This window comes from Lichenostomus cassidix, unplaced genomic scaffold, assembly GCF_008360975.1.
Source record: "Lichenostomus cassidix isolate B80296 unplaced genomic scaffold, HeHo_3.0 HiC_scaffold_33, whole genome shotgun sequence".
In the NCBI taxonomy this organism is placed as follows: Eukaryota; Metazoa; Chordata; class Aves; order Passeriformes; family Meliphagidae; genus Lichenostomus; species Lichenostomus cassidix.
The window spans coordinates 835,604-854,931 of record NW_028147632.1 but is presented as its reverse complement, the minus strand read 5'-3'; the positions used below and the strand labels follow the sequence as shown (position 1 = coordinate 854,931).

At 58.2% G+C, this 19,328-nt stretch overlaps 4 protein-coding genes and 1 pseudogene across 5 annotated transcripts in view; 2 read left to right on the top strand and 3 right to left on the bottom strand.

Moving 5' to 3' along the window:
- Window positions 1–9,373, bottom strand: part of LOC146421327 (uncharacterized) — a 28,212-nt gene extending 18,839 nt beyond the window's left edge. Inside the window, exon 1 of the mRNA XM_085047433.1 lies at window positions 9,270–9,373. Within this exon, the coding sequence (XP_084903559.1) occupies window positions 9,270–9,278 (9 nt within the window). The 5' untranslated portion in view covers window positions 9,279–9,373. The remainder of the gene's footprint in view (window positions 1–9,269) is intronic.
- Window positions 1–16,222, bottom strand: part of LOC146421326 (class II histocompatibility antigen, B-L beta chain-like) — a 53,728-nt gene extending 37,506 nt beyond the window's left edge. The window contains exons 1-3 of the mRNA XM_085047514.1: window positions 14,226–16,222; window positions 11,314–11,595; window positions 10,605–10,711 (exon numbers count right to left, since the gene is read on the bottom strand). Coding sequence (XP_084903640.1) covers window positions 10,605–10,711; window positions 11,314–11,584 — 378 coding nt within the window. The 5' untranslated portion in view covers window positions 11,585–11,595; window positions 14,226–16,222. The remainder of the gene's footprint in view (window positions 1–10,604; window positions 10,712–11,313; window positions 11,596–14,225) is intronic.
- Window positions 1–18,739, top strand: part of LOC146421325 (uncharacterized) — a 155,209-nt pseudogene extending 136,470 nt beyond the window's left edge. The window contains exon 7 of the transcript XR_014848719.1: window positions 18,602–18,739. The product of XR_014848719.1 is annotated as an uncharacterized LOC146421325 (transcript). The remainder of the gene's footprint in view (window positions 1–18,601) is intronic.
- The window catches only part of LOC146421323 (uncharacterized), a 101,489-nt gene that overhangs the window by 60,305 nt on the left and 21,856 nt on the right, over window positions 1–19,328 (top strand).
- LOC146421324 (uncharacterized) overlaps window positions 6,045–19,328 on the bottom strand; it is a 22,665-nt gene continuing 9,381 nt past the window's right edge. The window contains exon 2 of the mRNA XM_085047412.1: window positions 6,045–8,552. Within this exon, the coding sequence (XP_084903538.1) occupies window positions 6,273–8,525 (2,253 nt within the window). The 5' untranslated portion in view covers window positions 8,526–8,552 and the 3' untranslated portion in view covers window positions 6,045–6,272. The remainder of the gene's footprint in view (window positions 8,553–19,328) is intronic.

Genomic DNA, 19,328 nt, shown 5'->3' with positions numbered 1-19,328 from the left:
ATGTGCACAAAGAAGGATAAATGTGAACGGAAACAGGGCAGAAATAGAGAAGAATACTTCTCTTGCTCCAGCCGGGGCTCCTGCCGGGGCTGCAGGGGAATTCCTGCTCCATCCCGGACTCATCCGCAGCTCCCAGCGCCGTCAGCTCCAGGTCACGCCGAGCCTGTTCAGGACAGCAGAGCTTCCTTCCTGCAGCTTCTTGCTCAGCCCGTTCTCATCCGAAGGACTGTGCAATAAAACAGCCCGGGAGTGGCACAGGAAGGGGGATGAGTCTGAGTCAAATTCACTGCCCGCTTCTCGTCCAGATCACCTCCTTTCTCCCATCTCTGCACATCTCTACCGCACCCATTGCTGCTCTCGGGGAGGGAAACACAAACGCCGTTCCTCTCACATCGCATCGCTCGTGCAGCACAGTCGGCACTGCCGGAGAGTCTCTGCAGAACCCCGGGGAGCTCAAAAACAGCCTCAGACCAGGTGGGAGCCGCGCTGGCTTGTGCCAGGGCTCGGGGCTCGCTGCGGGCGGATGGAGGGGATGGAGGGGGCGGCAGGGGGGCTGTGGCGGCTTCGTTCTCCCGTCTCCCTCCCTCCCTGGCTGTGGCGCCGTGTTGCCGCTGGCCTGAGGCCGCCGAGGGAGCGGCTGCCCGCGGTCTCCTTGCCGCTGCTGCCTCGGCAGGAGGCGGTGCCGGAGCAGCGCTGGCTCGTCCCGCTTGCTGTGGGTAGCACAGAGGTGTCTCTCCTGTCCCCGGGTCGCTGCGCTTGGGTCACCGCCGAGCTCCGCCGCCTCACGGCGCTCCGGCCGCTGCCGCTCCCGAGCCCTCACTGACCCTCCAGCAATGGCGGTACAGGGGGCGGCACCAAGGGCGGTGCTTGTCCCCATTCTGACTAATCACCGCGCGAGAATGAGGAGTGACGGCATAATCAGCCAATGGGAATGAGGTGGGAGAGCGCTGCGCACGCACAGAATCGCCCCAGTCGCTCCAGGCACAATCCCGGGGTTGTGGCAGAAATTCTCTTTTCGGCTCCTCAGCCCTGCAATGTCCCAGCCCGGGCAGGAGGACAAAGAATCGCTGCTTCCCTCAACCGCCGGGAGCTCGGTGTGACCTGGAACTGCAGATCCAGCTCGGTGTGAGCTGTGGGTGAGGCCGGGATGGAGCAGGGACTCCCCTGCAGCCCCGGCAGGAGCCCAGGCCGGAGCAGGGGATGCCTGAGAGAGACCCTGAGCCATGGGAAGCTCCTGCAGAGCCGTGGAAGTGGCTGCTGGCGGGACTTGTGGGGGATCCCTGCTGGAGCAGCCTGTTCCTGAGGCATTGTGTGCTGTCGAGGGACACCAGGGTGAGGAGGACAGTGTCATAGCGGTTTTCGCCTCCCGCCGGTTCAGAGCAGCAGCGGTTCCTTGGCCTCCAGCACGGCCCGAGACATTCCAGGCCTTTCTCTCCTCCGACATTTTAAAAAAGCCTAAGGGGAGATTCCTGCCGGTCAGTGATCCCCCCCCCCTTTATATAGTCTTTTGAGATCCCGCCCCCCATTCCCATTGGCTCATTCTGCCACCACTCCTCGTTCTCGAACTCTGATTGGCCAGTACACGGCTGAGGGACAATCCTGCCTTGTCCCCACATCGCTTTGGTTTCCCCCAAAAAGCCAAAATCTCCCCAAACCCCTTGGGCTGAGCGGAAAAACGGACAGGGTTTGGGCAGAAAACTCCCAAAATTGTTGTTCCCCAGGCTGGGAAGGACAAACGGAACCAAACTGATTTGGGAGCTCCCAGCAGCTCCTCTCTGCCGGCCCAGCTGAAGGCCTCGCTGGCTGCTGGAGGCTGCACGGGCAGACTGGGAGCACTGGGAAGAGGCTCTGGCTCGGCTGAAGCCCCCGGGGCAGGGGCAGCAGGGCAAGGGACACGAGGGACACAGGGATGCTTCATAAGCATTTAATTAAAAAATAAGAATATTATAAAGAATACAACAACAGCAACATTGGCGCTGTACATACTGATGGAGGTCACACAACAACATCTCACACACTCCTCTGAGTTGGAAGAGACCCACAAGGATCAAGTCCAACTCCTAAGGGAATGGCACCTGTAGGTTCCAATCACAACCCTGGCATTATTTTGCACTCTGCTCCCACAAAGGTCACATTACCATGGCAGCAGATGTTTCAAATCTGTATCCACAGTGTTATATCAATATATACAAGATTAGTGTATAAATACAATGTTAGAAGAACAGGTAGTTCTGTATCCAGAGTGTTATATTAATATATGCTAATATATATAAGGTTAGTGTATAAATACAGTTTTAGAAGAACATGTAGGTCTATACTCACAGTGTTATATTTTCATATATAGATACAAGCTTAGTGTGTAAATACACTGGAAGTGCTGGAAGAACGTATTTGAATATTCTTTCCGTATCAATATATATATAAAAGGTCACTGTAGAAACATGTAGTGCAAGACAAACAGGAAGATTCCTGGAAAGGCTCCAGAGGGACACAGGAACACCCAGCCCAGGCAGCCACAGATCAGCTTCCACATCATCTCCTCTTCCTACAGATTCATCTCCCTGAGATCAAACACTGAGGTGACTCTGCAAAATGGCACTGAGGTGACCCTGAGAGTCAGTGCAAGGCAGGTGCTGCAGCTGAGGAAGGAAATCCCCGTGCTGGGGGGAAGGAGAGGCTAAGCTGTGAGTGCTCAGCACAGAGAAGGTAATTCCTCCATCCCCAGTTACAGCTCAGTTTGGGCTCTGCTGCACAGATAGTGCAGGTGATCTGTGCAGGTTGTACTCCTAAACTTTCCCTCTCGCAGGAACACACACTCTCCATTGCCAAGGATCTTTAACCTGTAAGGAGGAGCAGAGAAAGAGGTTGTGCTTTGTCCTCCCCAGCAGGAGAAACAGTGCTGCTCACAAAGGACAGTCCCAGCAGCCCTGTGCCCCCAGGCCCTGCCTGTGCCCCCCAGGCCCTGCCTGTGCCCCCAGGACTCATGAGGAGCTGAAGCTGCTGCCATCCACCCACTGCAGCCGCTGGCCCTGTCTGTGCAGCCCGAGCCAGGAATTGTCATTCCTGCTGAGGCTGAACAGGAACTCCTTGGAAGGAGAGAGGAGCAAACAATGGACTCCTAGCCCAGGAGCTCCCCAGGGTCCCCTTGGCCTTCCCAAACCCCCAAACCCCTCACTCACCATTTCCCTGTCCTTGAGCATAGCCAGGGAGGCCCCAAGCTCAGAGTCGGTGGAGTCTTAGCCTGATCCCAGCTCCCCACATCCCTCAAGAGGAAGTAGCAGATCCCTTGGTACCCAACCCAGCCATGGGGACAGGCCAGCAGCACCTGAGCTGCAGGGTTCACTGGAGTAATTGGAGTCTCTCTGTGTATTCTCCCTGCAGAGGGAAATGGAGAAGGTTCAAGGGTTCCACGCCACAGGCAGCAGTGAGCCAGCAGTGCCCCGAGGGGTTGGGCTGAGGCTGCTGCTCCTCCCTTACCTGACACAGCAGCCAAGGACACCAGCAAAGCCACAACCAGGGCTAGGAGGACAATCAGCACCACGATAAACTTGAGGTGGGATCTGTTCCACAGGCCTGGAGCTGGAAAGAGCAGTTTGTCGTGAGCATGGAGCTGTCCTGAGCAGGCCCAGCCCTCACATCTCCCACCCAACGCCCAGGGAACACAGGAGGAACCCTCAGCCTGTGTGCCACTGGCAGCAGGAGAGACAAGAGATGGGGACAGAGCCAGGGACAAGGGACACAGACAGGGACAGGGGACAGCTACAGCTGAACTGCCCAGGGCCAGGCATGTCAGTCCCATCCACAGCTGGGGCCCAGCAGAGCACCAGGTCTCTTCCAGAGCCCTGGACACAGCCACACCCTGCCAGCCCTGTGCTCCTGGGCTCACACTGTCCCCTTCCTAGAGGCCACCCGTGAGGGTTCTTTTGAGTTCATTCCTGGTTGCTGAAGTGCTGTGGACTCCCAGCAGCTCCTTCACACTCCTGTCACTGGTGCAGAATCCTTCCTCCATAACCTCACTCGCTGCACACTCACCAGTGGCACCTTTGTGCTTGGGACAAGTGGCTTCTTGTGCCCAAGGCAAGTGTGTCACCTTGCCTGGTGATCTATTCCGGACACAATGGACCTTCTTTAGAACCTCTTTAGTGCAGCCAGATTGCTTCTTCTCCAGTACAGAGATTGGAATAAACTGCATGTGGCTCCAGAGACATCAGCAGTGCTGAAAAAGCCTTTTGAAGACCAGCCTCGGGAAGTTTGACAACCTGATGACAGCAGGTTAAAAGGATCACGATGCGAGGCCCCAGCTGGTCTGTGCCCTGAGGTTCCCCCACGTTCAGGAAGGCACTGCCAGCTCAGTCCTGCCCTGTCTCTGCTCCCCGGCAGCACCTGGGGACACAAACAGTGTCAGAGAGCTCCGGGCCCAGCTCGGCCCTGCAGCCCCAACCCCTCTGGCTGTGCAGCTCCGGGCTGGGACAGTTAGGGATAATTAGGGACATGCAGGGACAGTTAGGGACAGGCAGGGACAGTTAGGGACAGTTAGGGACAGCACCCGGAAGCTGCCGAGTGCGGGAACAGGGCAACTGTGGATCAGACTCAGCCTGCCGGGGGGGAAGAACCAGCAGCCCTGAGGGGCTCAGTATTGTCCCCTGCATGCCCTGCGCTGAGGGTTGGAGCTCAGGGACAGCGAGCGCTGGCAATGCCGTTTGTGTCCTGTCTGGGAAGAGGACGGGGTCCCGGCAGGGAAGGTGGAACTTGCATGAATGACTGCAGCCGCCCCGGGGCGACAGGACGGGACAACGCTGCCCCGCCAGCCCTGAACGCGTCTTCTTTCTGTTCCATAGAGATTTTGGTTGTGAAGGACACTCAAGTTCCTCCCGTCCCACACAGCCCTCGGCATGGACACCTGCCGGTAGCCGATGTGGCTCCCAGACCGGTGCCGAATGGCCTGGAACAGACCCGGGGACAGCGCAGCCACCTCTGTGCTACCCACAGCAAGCGGGACGAGCCAGCGCTGCTCCGGCACCGCCTCCTGCCGAGGCAGCAGCGGCAAGGAGACCGCGGGCAGCCGCTCCCTCGGCGGCCTCAGGCCAGCGGCAACACGGCGCCACAGCCAGGGAGGGAGGGAGGGAGGGAAACGGGAGAACGAAGCCGCCACAGCCCCCCTGCCGCCCCATCCATCCGCCCCCCATCCGCCCGCAGCGAGCCCCGAGCCCCGGCACAAGCCAGCGCGGCTCCCACCTGCACTGGGACAGCCTCTCCGAGCTCCGCCGCCGCCTCCCCGGGCTCCGCCCGCTGCCGCCGCTCCCGGGCCGCACACACGCTCCCACCATGGCGCCGCTGCTGCCCCACTAAAGCCCTGCGTGCCTCCCTGGGGGCGACACCGGCGCCGGCCTTGTCCCCGCTCGCTGGCACCGAGCAGCAATTGCTCTGGGACAATTCCGAGTGACAGCACAGCCAGCCAAGGGCAGCGAGGCGCGGGCTCTGCACAGCGCACAGCCCAAGCCCCGCGCTCTCAGTGCGCCCCGGGCTGGCCGAGGCCAAAGCCGCACATGAGGAACAGCCCTGCAACGGGCCCGGGCCCAAGGCGCCATTGCTCTGCAAACAGCGACCAAGTTCTCCGCACCTCCCGGCCCCGCCTCGGCACGCAGCCCCCGGGGCAGCCCCACGGCCCCCACGGCAGCTCCCAGCCTCCGCCAGCCGCCCTGCAACGGCCCAGGGGGAGCAGGCCAAGGGACGCGGCTGCCGGCGCCCAGGGGACGCCAGGGACAGCGGGGACACTTCACAAGCCTTTGGTGCAAAAGAGAAAATCATCAGGAAGGAAAAAGCAACAGCAGCGCTGGCTCCAGAGCACAGGGCCACACGAGGCCATGGCACATTGCAGTGGGGTGACGCTGGCCCCATGCCAGGCACCCAGCAGAGCTGCTCTCTCACTGCCCTGCACAGCTGCCATGGGGAGAGAAAATTGAACCAAGGCTTCCTGAGTTGATAGAAGGACCTGGCTAAGAGATCCCTCATCCAACACCTTTGTGCACAAAACAGGCTTGAAATTGGATATGTGAATTGAATTTATTGCTAACAAACTCGGAGCAGGAAAAGAAGTACAATTTGATCATTTAAAATACCTTCCCCCACCCGACGGGGATCACCTGGAAGGGGGTCATGAGGATTTTGCCCAACGGGGATCACTGGGGATCATCCAGTGCAGATCTTCCCAGAGGGGATGGAGTTGGAGCAGCAATGCTCTTCCTGCACTCAGGACACTCGGAGGGCTTCTCTCACTGGTGCCTCTGTTGGTGCTGAGTCAAGTTAGAGATCTGTGAGAAGCTCTTCCCAAACTCGGGACACTCGTAGGGCTTTTCCCCAGTGTGGATCCTCTGGTGCACTGTCAGGTTGGACATCTGCCTGAAGCTCTTCCCACACTCCCCACACTTGTAGGGCTTTTCCCCAGTGTGGATGCGCCGGTGCCTGATGAGGTTGGAGTTCTGGTTGAAGCCTCTCCCGCAGTCAGGGCAGCGGAAGGGCCTCTCCTGGGTGTGAATGCGCTCATGGAGGAGGAGACAGGAGCTCCTCTGAAACCTCTTCCCACATTTGGGACACTCATAGGGCCTCTCCCCTGTGTGGATCTTCTTGTGCCGGATCAGGGTGCAGCTCCGACTGAAGCTCTTCCCACATTCCACGCAATCATAGGGCTTTTCCCCAGTGTGGATCACCTGGTGCTGCATCAGGGGGGACACGCAGCTGAAGCTCTTCCCACATTTTCCACACTTGTAGGGCTTTTCCCCAGTGTGGATCCTGCGGTGTACGTTGAGCTCAGCTTTCGATCCAAAGCTCTTCCCACACTCCCCACACTGATAGGGCTTTTCCCCAGTGTGGATGCGCCGGTGGGTGGTTAGGTGGGAATTTCGCTTGAAGCCCTTCCCGCATTCAGGGCAGCGGAAGGGCCTCTCCTGGGTGTGAATGCGCTCATGGAGGAGGAGATTGGAGCTGGTCTGAAACCTCTTCCCACACGTGGGACACTCATAGGTCCTCTCCCCTGTGTGGATCCTTTTGTGCCTGATCATGCTGGACCTGACGCTGAAGCTTTTCCCACATTCCCCACCCTCGTCAGGCTTCTCCCCAGTGTGGATCCTCTGGTGCATCATCAGGTTGGAACTCTGCCTGAAGCTCTTCCCACACTCCCCACACTCGTAGGGCTTTTCCCCAGTGTGGATGCGCCGGTGGGTGATGAGGGTGGAGTTTCGCTTGAAGCCCTTCCCGCAGTCAAGGCAGCGGAAGGGCCTCTCCTGGGTGTGAATGCGCTCATGGCAGAGGAGATCAGAGCTGGTCTGAAACGTCTTCCTACACTTCCCACACTCATAGGGCCTCTCCCCCATGTCGATCATCTTGTGTCCTCTGAGGGCAGAGCTCTGGCTGAAGCTCTTCCCACATTCCTCACACTTGTAGGGCTTTTGCCCAGTGTGGATCCCCTGGTGCACGTTGAGCTCAGCTTTCGATCGAAACCTCTTCCCACATTCCCCACACTCGTATGGCTTTTCCCCAGTGTGGATGCGCTGATGGATGACGAGGGTGGAGTTGTGCTTGAAGCCCTTCCCGCAGTCAGGGCAGCGGAAGGGCCTCTCCTGGGTGTGAATGCACTCATGGAGCAGGACACTGGAGCTGGTCTGAAACCTCTTACCACATGTGGAACACTCATAGGGCCTCTCCCCAGTGTGGATCTTCTTGTGATGGATCAGGCTGGAGCTGTGGCTGAAGCTCTTCCCACATTCTGTGCAGTTGTAAGGCTTTTCCCCAGTGTGGATCCTCCGGTGCATGATCAGCTCAGATCTACAGCTGAAGCTCTTCCCACACTCCCCACACTCGTAGGGCTTTTCCCCAGTGTGGATGCGCCGGTGGATGATGAGGTAGGAGTTGTGCTTGAAGCCCTTCCCACAGTCAGGGCAGCGGACGGGCCTCTCCTGGGTTTGAATGCACTCATGGAGGAGGAGATGGGAGCTGGTCTGAAACCTCTTCCCACACTTGGGACACTCATAGGGTCTCTCCCTGTTGTGGATCTTTTTGTGCTGGATCAGGTTGGACCTCTGCCTGAAGCTCTTCCCACATTCCTCGCAATCGTAGGGCTTTTCCCCAGTGTGGATCCTCTGGTGCTGCCTCAGGGCGGACATCTCACTGAAGCTCTTCCCACATTCTTTGCAATCATAGGGCTTTTCTCCGGTGTGAATCCTCTGGTGCGTGATCAGGCTGGAGCTCTGGCGGAAGCTCTTCCCACAGTCAGCGCAATCGTAGGGCTTTTCCCCAGTGTGGGTTACCTGGTGCTTCATCAGGTTGGACATCTGGCTAAAGCTCTTCCCACACTCCCCACACTGATAGGGCCTTTCCCCAGTGTGGATCCTCTGGTGCCTGATCAGCTGAGATCTCCGCCTGAAGCTTTTCCCACATTCCCCACACTTGTGGGGCTTCTCTCTGCCCTCAGGCTTCTCCCCCAGCTCCGAGCTCCGGCTGCATCTCAGGGCCTTTTCCTCCTCCTCCATCCGGCCACACCTTGGCAATGACAAATCCTGCTCTGGGGGGAAAAACAAGGGCTCAGCGCCTTGCCCTGGGGGCTCCTCCTGCCCAGCTCCAGCTCTGCAACTCTCCCAGGGGTTTGTGTCCAAGAAAACCCCAAACCACCACCATTCACCTCAAAACCCTCCCACAATTTCTCCCTCTCTAGTATTTTCACTTTGGCCTCCTCAGGGTCTCCCTTCCCTGCACTCATGGGGCTCCCGTGGCTCCAAGGCTTCACTATTTTCCAGGGTCCCGCTTAGGGATGATCCGGGGGGTTTGGGGGTCCCAGGGGTCCCTTCTCCCCTCATTCTCTGCTCGGCGTTTCCAGGGATCCCAGGCTTCCCCCTTATCCAGGCTCCCCCCTCTCCAGCCTGCCGGGGCTCCCCCAGCTCCGCGATCGCCCCTCTCCGCTCACCCCACTCCGGGGCTCCCGCCCTTCCCCTCCACCGCTCTCCCGGGGGGACCCCATGCCCCATGTCCCCCTCCCACCCCGACACCGGGCCATGGCCACCTGCAGCCCCCAAAATATCCCCCAAAGCCCCATTGGCGCCTCAGCTTTGGCCTTCCGCCACATCCAAACGTTCCCCCCGCACAATCAAACCCTCCCAGCGACCCTTCACGAGATTTGGGGCTCAATCCCGGAAGCTGCGAGCTCCAAACACCCGCCCAGAAAAAACGCCGCTCGGGGACCCCCGAGATATTTGGGGCGACTTCCTCCTCCCCCTCACCTGCGCCATGCGGGGCGCCGATGCTCCTGGGGCCGCGACAGACAAAGAGCTCCACACTGCTTCTGCTGCTCTTCCTCTTCCTCTCTCCAACCTCTTCCTGCTCTTCCTGTTCCGGCTCCTCCTCTTCCTCTCTCCTCCTTCATCCTCCCGCCTCCTCCTCCTCGGATCTCCGGCCTTTCTCCCGCTCCTTCATCATCCCTCCTCCTCCTCCTCCATCCATTCTCCTCCTCCCCCCAAGCCCAGCGCCCACCCTTTCCCCCCCTTTTCCCCACGCCGTCGCATCCCGCGGGAGGAGCCGGGATGGAGCCGGGGCAGGTCGGGCTGGGGCAGCGCTGGGCTCCGGGCCAGGCCTGCGCCCCCTCCTCAAATTGGCCTGGCGGGAAGCGCTGGGGGCGAGGGGGGAGCGCAGGTGGGGTTGGGGTGGGGAGCGCTGGGCGCTGCGGGTCTGCCTGGGAACTGGAGAGTCATCAGCGCCGCGAGCTCGGATTGGATCAGAATCGCTCAGCGCCTTCTCCCATTGGCTCATTTTCGCGGGGCTGTTTTTCGAGGCTGTTTTTCTGAGGGGTTTGGAGGTTCTGGGGGGCTCAGGGGGGTCTCAGCGCCTTTTTTGGGGTTCGTTGGTACCGTGTCGGGGTACAGCTGCCTCCCAAGGCCCCCCAGAGCGGGGTGACACTTGGGGACACACGGGGATCCCCATTCCCGATCCATCCCAGGGTCAGGTCTTCCCCCCAATCACAGCCCCACCGCGGGGTTCCCCCAAGTCCCTCCCCAGTGCCCCCCAAGAAACGCGACCGGAGCCAACTGGGAAGCTTTACTGGGAGCACTGGGAGCAGCCGGGCGGGGTCAGAGTGACAGCAGGGCTGGGGGGACACACGAACCCCCAAAATCAGCGCGGGGACAGAGCGGGGGGTCCCGGCCGGGCCCGAGGCCACGGAGAGGGGCTGCGGCCGGCGGCGGCTCAGGAGCTCTGTGGGCAGAGAAAAGGGGGTGACACCGGGCTGGGGGGCCCGGGGGGAGCACAGCTGTGGCTAGCACAGTTTTTCCCATGAGAAGTTTTCTTGTGTTTTGTAAATAAAGATAAAGTTTGGATGTTTTTGGAACAGTGTCCCAGAACTTGGGCAGTGCAGGCCTGGCCAATCAGGCCTGGGGGAAGGCTTCTGACTGACCAATCTGGGTGACTTTTGAGAACTCTATATATGTGATGAAATCAAAACAATAAAGGTCATTCCTTCTTGCCACTGAGAACCGATGCATTCATTACTCTGCTAGCTGCTCAACAGCGACACACAGCCGCTCCGGGGCAGGGGGGACACGACCCCCGGGACCCCCCCTCACCTTCTTGCACAGGTAGAAGCTGAGCCCCAGCGCCAGGAAGACGAAGCCCAACACTAAGCCCCCGATCCCCGTCAGCATCTTGCTGCGAGCAGCGTCCGGCGGCATCTCTGGGGGGTCAGCAGGGCTCAGGACCCCCAAAAACCTCTCACCGACACCCCAAGCCCCTCCAAGCACCCTCCCAGTCGCCCCCAGCCCACCCAGGAGCCCCTGAAACCTCCTCCCGATCCATTCCCAGCCTCCCCAGCACACACCAAAGCCCCTGCCGTCCCTCTCAGCACCCCACAACCCCTCCCAGTACCCCCCAACCACCCCAGGACCCACAAACCTTCTCCCAGTCCCTTCCCAGCCCCACCAGGACTCACCAAGGTCCTCCCAGTCTCTTCCCAGCACAACCATCCTCATTCCAACCTTTGCTTTTCCACCCGCATTCTCCTTCCAGCCCCTCCAGCCTCACTCCAACTCCCTCCCAGTTCCCCCCAGCACCCCCGAACTCCCTCCCAGTGCCCACCAGCACCCCCAGAACCTCATCCCACCGTCCCCAACATCCTTCCAACCCCTTCCCAGCCCTCCCACACCCCCAAGCCCCTCTCCCAGTATAAACCAGCCTCTCTCCAACTCCCTCCCAGTTCCTCCCAGCACAGCCCAATCCTCCTGCCAGCCCCCCCAGTGCCTCCCCCGCTCCCCCCGGCGCTGTGGGCTCTGGCTGTACCCCAGTGCCGCCTCAGGGGCTGCTCCAGGCTGACGTGCTCCACCTGGCAGCTGGAGGTGACCCCGCACCGGGGGGGCGTTTCCAGCAGCACCAGCAGCTGGTAGGTCCAGTCCCCGTTGGGGAGCAGGTCGGTGGTCATCACTTGCTCCGAGAGCTCCTGCTGGCCCTGGAACCACCTCAGCTGCACCTGCGCAGGGTAGAAATCCATCATGGAGCACAGCAGGCGGCTGGGCTCGGGCTGGGAGCTCGAGGGCACCAGCGAGATGGACATGCTGAGGGGCACTGGAAGAGAGAGGGGAGACACTGGGATCAGCTGGGGCGGCGCTGGGAGAGACCTGGGAGGGGTGATGTGGCATTGCGGAGGGAGTGGGAATGGAGTGGGAGGGACTGGGAATGGAGTCGGAATGGGATTAGAGGGAGTGGCAGGGACTGTTGTAGCCCTGGGAGAGACTGGGAACAGAGTGGATCGGACTGGGGGGGGTACTAGGAAAGAGGGGAGTGCATTGGGGAGCACTGGGAGGGCACTGGGCAAGAGGGTAGGGTTCTTGGAATGGACTGGGGAGAGGCTTAGTAGGACTACAGAATCACAGAATCACAGAATCACCAGGTTGGAAGAGACGTTCAAGATCATTGAGTCCAACCTATGTCCCAACACCTCAACTAGACTAAACCATGGCACTGAGTGCCACATCCAATTTTTTTTTAAACACGTCCAGGGATGGTGATTCCACCACCTCCCCGGGTAGACCATTCCAAAATTTTATCACTCTTTCTGTAAAAATCCTTTTCCTAATATCCAACCTGTATTTTCCTTGGCTCAACTTAAGACTGTGTCCTCTTGTTCTGCCAGTTGTTGCCTGGAAAAAGAAACCAACCACCACCTCACTACAATCACCTTTCAAGAAGTTGTAGAGAGTAATAAGGTCGCCTCTGAGTCTCCCTTCTTCCAGGCTAAACAACCCCAGTTCCCTCAGATGTTCCTCACAGGGCTTGTGTTCCAAGCCCCTCAGCAGCCTTGTTGCCCTCCTCTGGACGTGCTCAAGTGTCTCCACGTCCTTCCTGAGCTGAGGGGCCCAGAACTGGACACAGCACTCGAGGTGCAGCCTCACCAGTGCCAAGTATAGGGGAAGAATGACTTCCCTGGTCCTGCTGGCCACACTATTCCTGATCCAGGCCAGGATGCCATTGGCCTTTTTGGCCACCTGGGCACACTGCTGGCTCATGTTGAGTCGGCTGTTGACCAGTACCCCCAAGTCTCTTTCTGCCTGGGCACTGTCCAGCCACTCTGTCCCCAGCCTATAGCTTTGCAGGGGGTTATTGTGGCCAAAATGCAGGACTCAGCACTTGGACTTATTAAACTTCATCTTATTGGACTCTGCCCATCCCTCCAACCATTCCAGGTCTCTCTGCAGAGCCCTCCTACCTTCCAACAGATTGACACATGCTCCCAGCTTAGTGTCCTCTGCAAATTTACTAATGAAAGATTCAATACCCTCATCCATGTCATCAATAAAAATATTAAACAGAACGGGTCCCAACACAGACCCTGAGGGACACCACTGGTGACTGGCAGCCAGCTGGATGCAGCACCATTCACCACCACTCTCTGGGCCTGGCTATCCAGCCAGTTCTTTACCCAGCAAAGAGTGCTCCTGTCCAAGCCGTGGGCTGCCAGCTTTTCCAGGAGTATGCTGTGGGAAAGTGTCAAAGGCTTTGCTGAGGTCTAAATAGACAACATCTACAGCCTTTCCTGCATCCACCAGGTGGGTTACCTGGTGATAAAAGGAGACCAGGTTGGTCAAACATGACCTACCCCTTCTAAACCCATGCTGGCTGGGTCTAATCCCCTGTCCATGCTGTAGGTGCTGTGTAATAGCACTCAGTATAAACTGTTCCATAACCTTCCCTGGTACCGAGGTCAGGCTAACCGGCCTGTAATTACCAGGATCCTCCTTCTTACCCTTTTTATGAATGGGCGTCACATTGGCCAGCTTCCAGTCATCTGGGACCTCACCAGTGAGCCAGGACTGTTGGTAAACGATGGAGAGCAGCTTTGCAAGCTCATCTGCCAGCTCCCTCATCACCCTGGGATGGATCCCATCTGCTCCCATAGATTTATGAATGTCCAAGCAGCTCAGCAGTTCCCTGACTGCCTCCTCTTGGATAACAGGGGGACCATTCTTGACACTATCTACCAACCCAGGAGGACAGTTGTCCTGAGCACCATGTGGCTTTCCAATAAAGACCGAGGCAAAGAAGTCATTAAGCACTTCCGTCTTCTTCTCATGTGCAGTTACTAAATTCCCTTCCACATCCAACAGACAACAAAGGTCGGTCTTGCCCTTCCTTTTGTCATTAATATATTTGTAAAAACATTTTTTATTGTCCTTTACAAAGGTTGCCAAATTGAGTTCAAACTGAGCTTTGGCCTCCCTAATTTTTTTCCTACATGCCCTAGCAGCCTCCTTAAATACTTCCTGAGAGATCTGACCCTCCTTCCAAAGATGATATATCCTCTTTTTGTTCCTAAGTTCCTTCAAGACCTCCTTGTCCATCCAGGATGGATGTTTGCCTCGCCGACTCATCTTTTGTCGCACTGGAACAGTCTGCTTCTGTGCCCTCAGAATCTCTTTTTTGAAGTATGCCCACCCTTCCTGTACTCCTTTGTTTATAAGGGCTGCTTCCCAAGGAACTCTCTGAATAAGTCTCCTAAATAGGTTAAAGTCTGCCCTCCTGAAGTCCAATGTAAAAGTCTTGTTGATGTTCACCCTCATTTCACCAATTATTGAAAACTCTATAATTCCATGGTCACGATGTCCCAGTTGTCCTCCAACCACCACATCTCCCACCAGCCCGTCTCTATTTGTAAACAACAAATCTAGTGTAGCCCCACCCCTGGTGGGCTCACTCACCAGCTGCAACAGAAAATTGTCCTCCACCCACTCCAAGAACTTCTTGGACTGCCTCTTTTCTGCTGTATTAAGTTCCCAGCAGATGTCCTGTAGGTTAAAGTCACCTACGAGGACAAGGGCTGGTGACCCTGAAACATCCTCTAGCTGCTTATAGAATAAGTTGTCCACTTCTTCATCCTGGTTGGGTGGTCTATAACAGACTCCCAGTAGGATGTCAGCCTTGTTGGCCTTCCCCTTAATCCTTACCCACAGGCATTCAACTTCATCATCATTAATTTCAATGCCCATGGCATCCCTAATGTAAAGGGCCACCCCTCCACCTCGTCTCCCTTTTCTGTCTCTTCTGAAGAGCTTGTAGCCATTCAGTGCAGAGCTCCAGCTATGTGAGTCATCCCACCATGTTTCAGTGATGGCAACTACATCACAGGTTGCTGTTGTACCATGGCTTGCAGCTCCTCTTGTTTGTTACCCATGCTGCGTGCATTAGTATACATGCACTTCAGCTGGGCTACTGATTTCACCCCTAACTCAGGCCTGTTTCCAGAGAGCCCAGCTGTATCCCCTTCCCCCTTCGAACCTAGTTTAAAGCCCTTTCAATGAGTTCAGCCAGTTCATGAGCTAAAAACTTTCTGCCCTTAACAGAGAGATGGAGCCCATCTGGTTCTAGCAGACCAGGTGCTGTAAAAGTTTCCCCACGATCAACAAACCCAAAATTCTGCTGACAGCACCAACCCTTGAGCCACTTGTTGATAATGGGGGCTCTCCTATTTCTTTCATCATTTTTCTCTACCACCAAGAGGACTGAGCAGAACACTACCTGAGCTCCTGCCCTATTAACCACTTGACCCAGTGCCCTAAAGTCCCTTTTAATTGTCTTGATGCTCCTCCTCTCAATCTCATCATTGCCAGCCTGGAGTATCAGCAGTGGGTAGTAATCAGAGGGCCGAATCAGCCCAGGGAGTCTCTCGGCGATATCCCGTACCCGAGCCCCAGGGAGGCAACAGATCTCCTTGTGGGATGGGTCTGGTTGACATATGGGGCCCTCTGTTTCCCTAAGAAGGGAGTCACCCACTACCACTACCCTTCTTTTCTTTTTAATGTTAGAGGTGGTGATCTGTCTGACAAGTGAACCACCACTGGGGGGATCACTGGACAGATCATTCTCCTCTATTGTCCTCTAGCTGATCTTCTACATCCAGGGCCTTATACCTATTCTGAAGTGGCACCTGGGTAGGTGAGGGGAGTAGGGAGGAATTTCTATTACCTCCTCGAGTGGGGACCCATTTCCACTCCCCTTCATCCCCCAGGTGTCCTCCTATTGCCTGACAGTGGGAAGCATAGGAGTCTTCTGACTCCTGGTGAGCCTCCCTCAAGGATGGAAGAGTAGAGCTCCACCAATCTATTTCCCTTTCACTTTCCCTAATACTCCTTAGTCTTTCTACTTCCTCCCTAAGCTCAGCCACCAGTGAAAGCAGGTTGTTCACCTGGTCACACCGCAAACATGCTTCTTCTGCATCACCCCCTGGTACTGCCAATAAGCTCAAACACTCCGCACAGGAATGGGTCAGGACAGACACATCCTTTATGGAGGGTTCTATGTGGCTACAGACACTTGTAGCATTTCCAGGTTTTGATCGTGAAAAGACCATGACCACCAAAGCACAACAAGTAACAACCAAAAACTCCACCAGCAGTAAACCTGCAGCCCTGCCTGCTTGTCCTGCCTATGCGAACTGCCGCGCAAACTGCCGTGCCACGACCTCAGAGAAGTGCCACGCCCCTGTTTGCCCGCTCCTGAGCCGCCGCCGGCCGCAGCCCCTCCTCGTGGCCTCGGGCCCGGCCGGGACCCCCCCGCTCTGTCCCCGCGCTGATTTTGGGGGGTCGTGTGTCCCCCCAGCCCTGCTGTCACTCTGACCCCGCCCGGCTGCTCCCAGTGCTCCTAATAAAGCTTCCCAGTTGGCTCCGGTCGCGTTTCTTGGGGGGCACTGCGGAGGGACTTGGGGGGACCCCGCGGTGGGGCTGTGACTGGGGGGAAGACCTGACCCCGGGTTGGATCGGGAATGGGGACCCCCGTGTGTCCCCAAGTGTCGCCCCGCTCTGGGGGGCCTTGGGAGGCAGCTGAACCCCGACACGGCACACAGCGAACCCCAAAAAAGGCGATGAGACCCCCTGAGCCACCCAGAACCTCCAAACCCCATAGAAAAACAGCCCCGAAAAACAGCCCCGCGAAAATGAGCCAATGGGAGAAGGCGCTGAGCGATTCTGATCCAATCCGAGCTCGCGGCGCTGATGACTCTCCAGTTCCCAGGCAGACCCGCAGCGCCCAGCGCTCCCCACCCCAACCCCACCTGCGCCCCCCCCTCGCCCCCAGCGCTTCCCGCCAGGCCAATTTGGGGAGGGGGCGCGTGGGGGGCGCCCAGGCCTGGCCCGGAGCCCAGCGCTGCCCCAGCCCGACCTGCCCCGGCTCCATCCCGGCTCCTCCCGCGGGATGCGACGGCGTGGGGAAAAGGGGGGGAAAGGCTGGGCGCTGGGCTTGGGGGGAGGAGGAGAAGGGATGGAAAAGGAGGAGGAGGGAGGAGGAGGGAGGAGGAGGGATGAGGAAGGAGCGAGAGAAAGGCCGGAGATCCGAGGAGGACGAGGCGGGAGGAGGAGGGAGGAGGAGCCGCGGGAGGAGGAAGGAGGAGAGAGGAAGAGGAGGAGCAGGAAGAGGTTGGACAGAGCAAGAGGAAGAGCAGCAGAAGCAGCGCGGAGCTCTTTGTCTGTCGCGGCCCCGGGAGCATCGGCGCCCTGCATGCCGCAGGTGAGGGGGAGGAGGAAATCGCCCCAAATGTCTCGGGGGTCCCCGAGCGGCGTTTTTTCTCGGTGGGTGTTTGGAGCTTGCAGCTTCCGGGATTGAGCCCGAAATCTCGTGAAGGGTCGCTGGGAGGGTTTGATTGTGCGGGGGGAATGTTTGGATGTGGCGGAAGGCCAAAGCTGTGGCGCCAATGGCGGTTTGGGGGATATTTTGGGGTCTGCAGGTGGCCATGGCCCGGTGTCGGGGTGGGAGTGGAACATCGGGCATTGGGTGCCCCCGGGAGAGCGGTGGAGGGGAAGGGCGGGAGCCCCGGAGTGGGGTGAGCGGAGAGGAGCGATGGCGGAGCTGGGGGAGCCCCGGCAGGCTGGAGAGGGGGGAGCGTGGATAAGGGGGAAGCCTGGGATCCCTGGAAGCGTGGAGCAGACAATGAGGGGAGAAGGCACCGCTGAGACCCCCGGAGCCCCTGGATCATCCCTAAGCGGGACCCTGGAAAATAGGGACGCCCAGGACTCACGGGAGCCCCATGAGTGCTGAGAAGGGAGACCCTGAGGAGGCCAAAGTGAAAAGAGCAGAGAGGGGGAAATCCTGGTAGGGTTTTGAGGTGAATGGTGGTGGTTTGGGGTTTTTATAGACACAAAAGCCTGGGAGTCTTGCAGATCTGGAGCTGGGCAGGAGGAACCCCCAGGGCAAGGCGCTGAGCCCTTGTTTTTCCCCCAAAGCAGGATTTGTCATTGCCAAGGCGTGGCTGGATGGAGGAGGAGGAAAAGGCCCGGACATGCTGCAGGAGGAGGAGCTGCAAATGCAGCCCAGGGAGCTGCGAGGAGGGAAGAGCCTCGCTGTGCCGGGAAGGCAGCCGGAGATGCAGCCAGAGCTCGGAGGTGGGGGAGAAGCCTCAGGGCGGAGAGAAGCCCCACAAGTGTGGGGAATGTGGGAAAAGCTTCAGGTGGAGATCTAAGCTGATCTGCCACCAGAGGATCCACACAGGGGAAAAGCCCTATGAGCGTGGGGAATGTGGGATAAGCTTCAGGTGGAGATCTGAGCTGATCCGGCACCAGAGGATCCACACAGCGGAAAAGCCTTATGAGTGTGGGAAGTGTGGGAAGAGCTTCAGCTACGTGTTTGACCTGATGTGGCACCAGGTGATCCACAGTGGGGAAAAGCCTTACGATTGCAAGGAATGTGGGAAGAGCTTCGGCCAGAACTCCAGCCTGATCAAGCACAAGAATCTCCACACCGGGGAGAGACCCTGTGAGTGTCCCAAGTGTGGGAAGAATTTTCAGAGCAGCTCCTGTCTCCTCCGCCATGAGCGCATTCACACCCAGGAGAGGCCCTTCCGCTGCCATGACTGCAGGAAGACCTTCAATCAAAATGACACCCTGATCACCCACCGGCGCATCCACACTGGGGAAAGGCCCTACAAGTGTCCTGAGTGTGATAAGAGCTTCTCACAGATCTCTAACTTGACTCAGCACCAACAGAGGCACTAGTGAAGGAAGCCCTGCGAGTGCCCTGAGTGCAGGAAGAGCTTCATTGCTGCTCCAACTCCATCCCCTGTTTGAAGGTCTGCAGTGGATGTTCCCCAGTGATCCCCATTGGGCAGAATCCTGGTGACCCCCATTCCAGGTGATCCCCATTGGGTGGGTGGAAGGTGTTTTAAATAGTAAAATTTTACTTCTCCTGCTCTGAGTTTGTTAGCAATAAATTCAGTTCATATATCCAATTCCGAGCGTGTTTTGTGCACAAAGGTGTTGGATGAGGGATCTCTATGCCAGGTCCTTCTATCAACTCAGGAAGCCTTGGTTCAATTTTCTCTCCCCATGGCGGCTGTGCAGGGCAGTGAGAGAGCAGCTCTGCTGGGTGCCTGGCATGGGGCCAGCGTCACCCCACTGCAATGTGCCATGGCCTCGTGTGGCCCTGTGCTCTGGAGCCAGCGCTGCTGTTGCTTTTTCCTTCCTGATGGTTTTCTCTTTTGCATCAAAGGCTTGTGAAGTGCCCCGCTGTCCCTGGCGTCCCCTGGGCGCCAGCAGCCTCGTCCCTTGGCCTGCTCCCCCTGGGCCATTGCAGGGCGGCTGGCGGAGGCTGGGAGCTGCCGTGGGGGCCGTGGGGCTGCCCCGGGGGCTGCGTGCCGAGGCGGGGCCGGGAGGTGCGGAGAACTTGGTCGCTGTTTGCAGAGCAATGGTGCCTTGGGCCCGGGCCCGTTGCAGGGCTGTTCCTCATGTGCGGCTTTGGCCTCGGCCAGCCCGGGGCGCACTGAGAGCGCGGGGCTTGGGCTGTGCGCTGTGCAGAGCCCGAGCCTCGCTGCCCTTGGC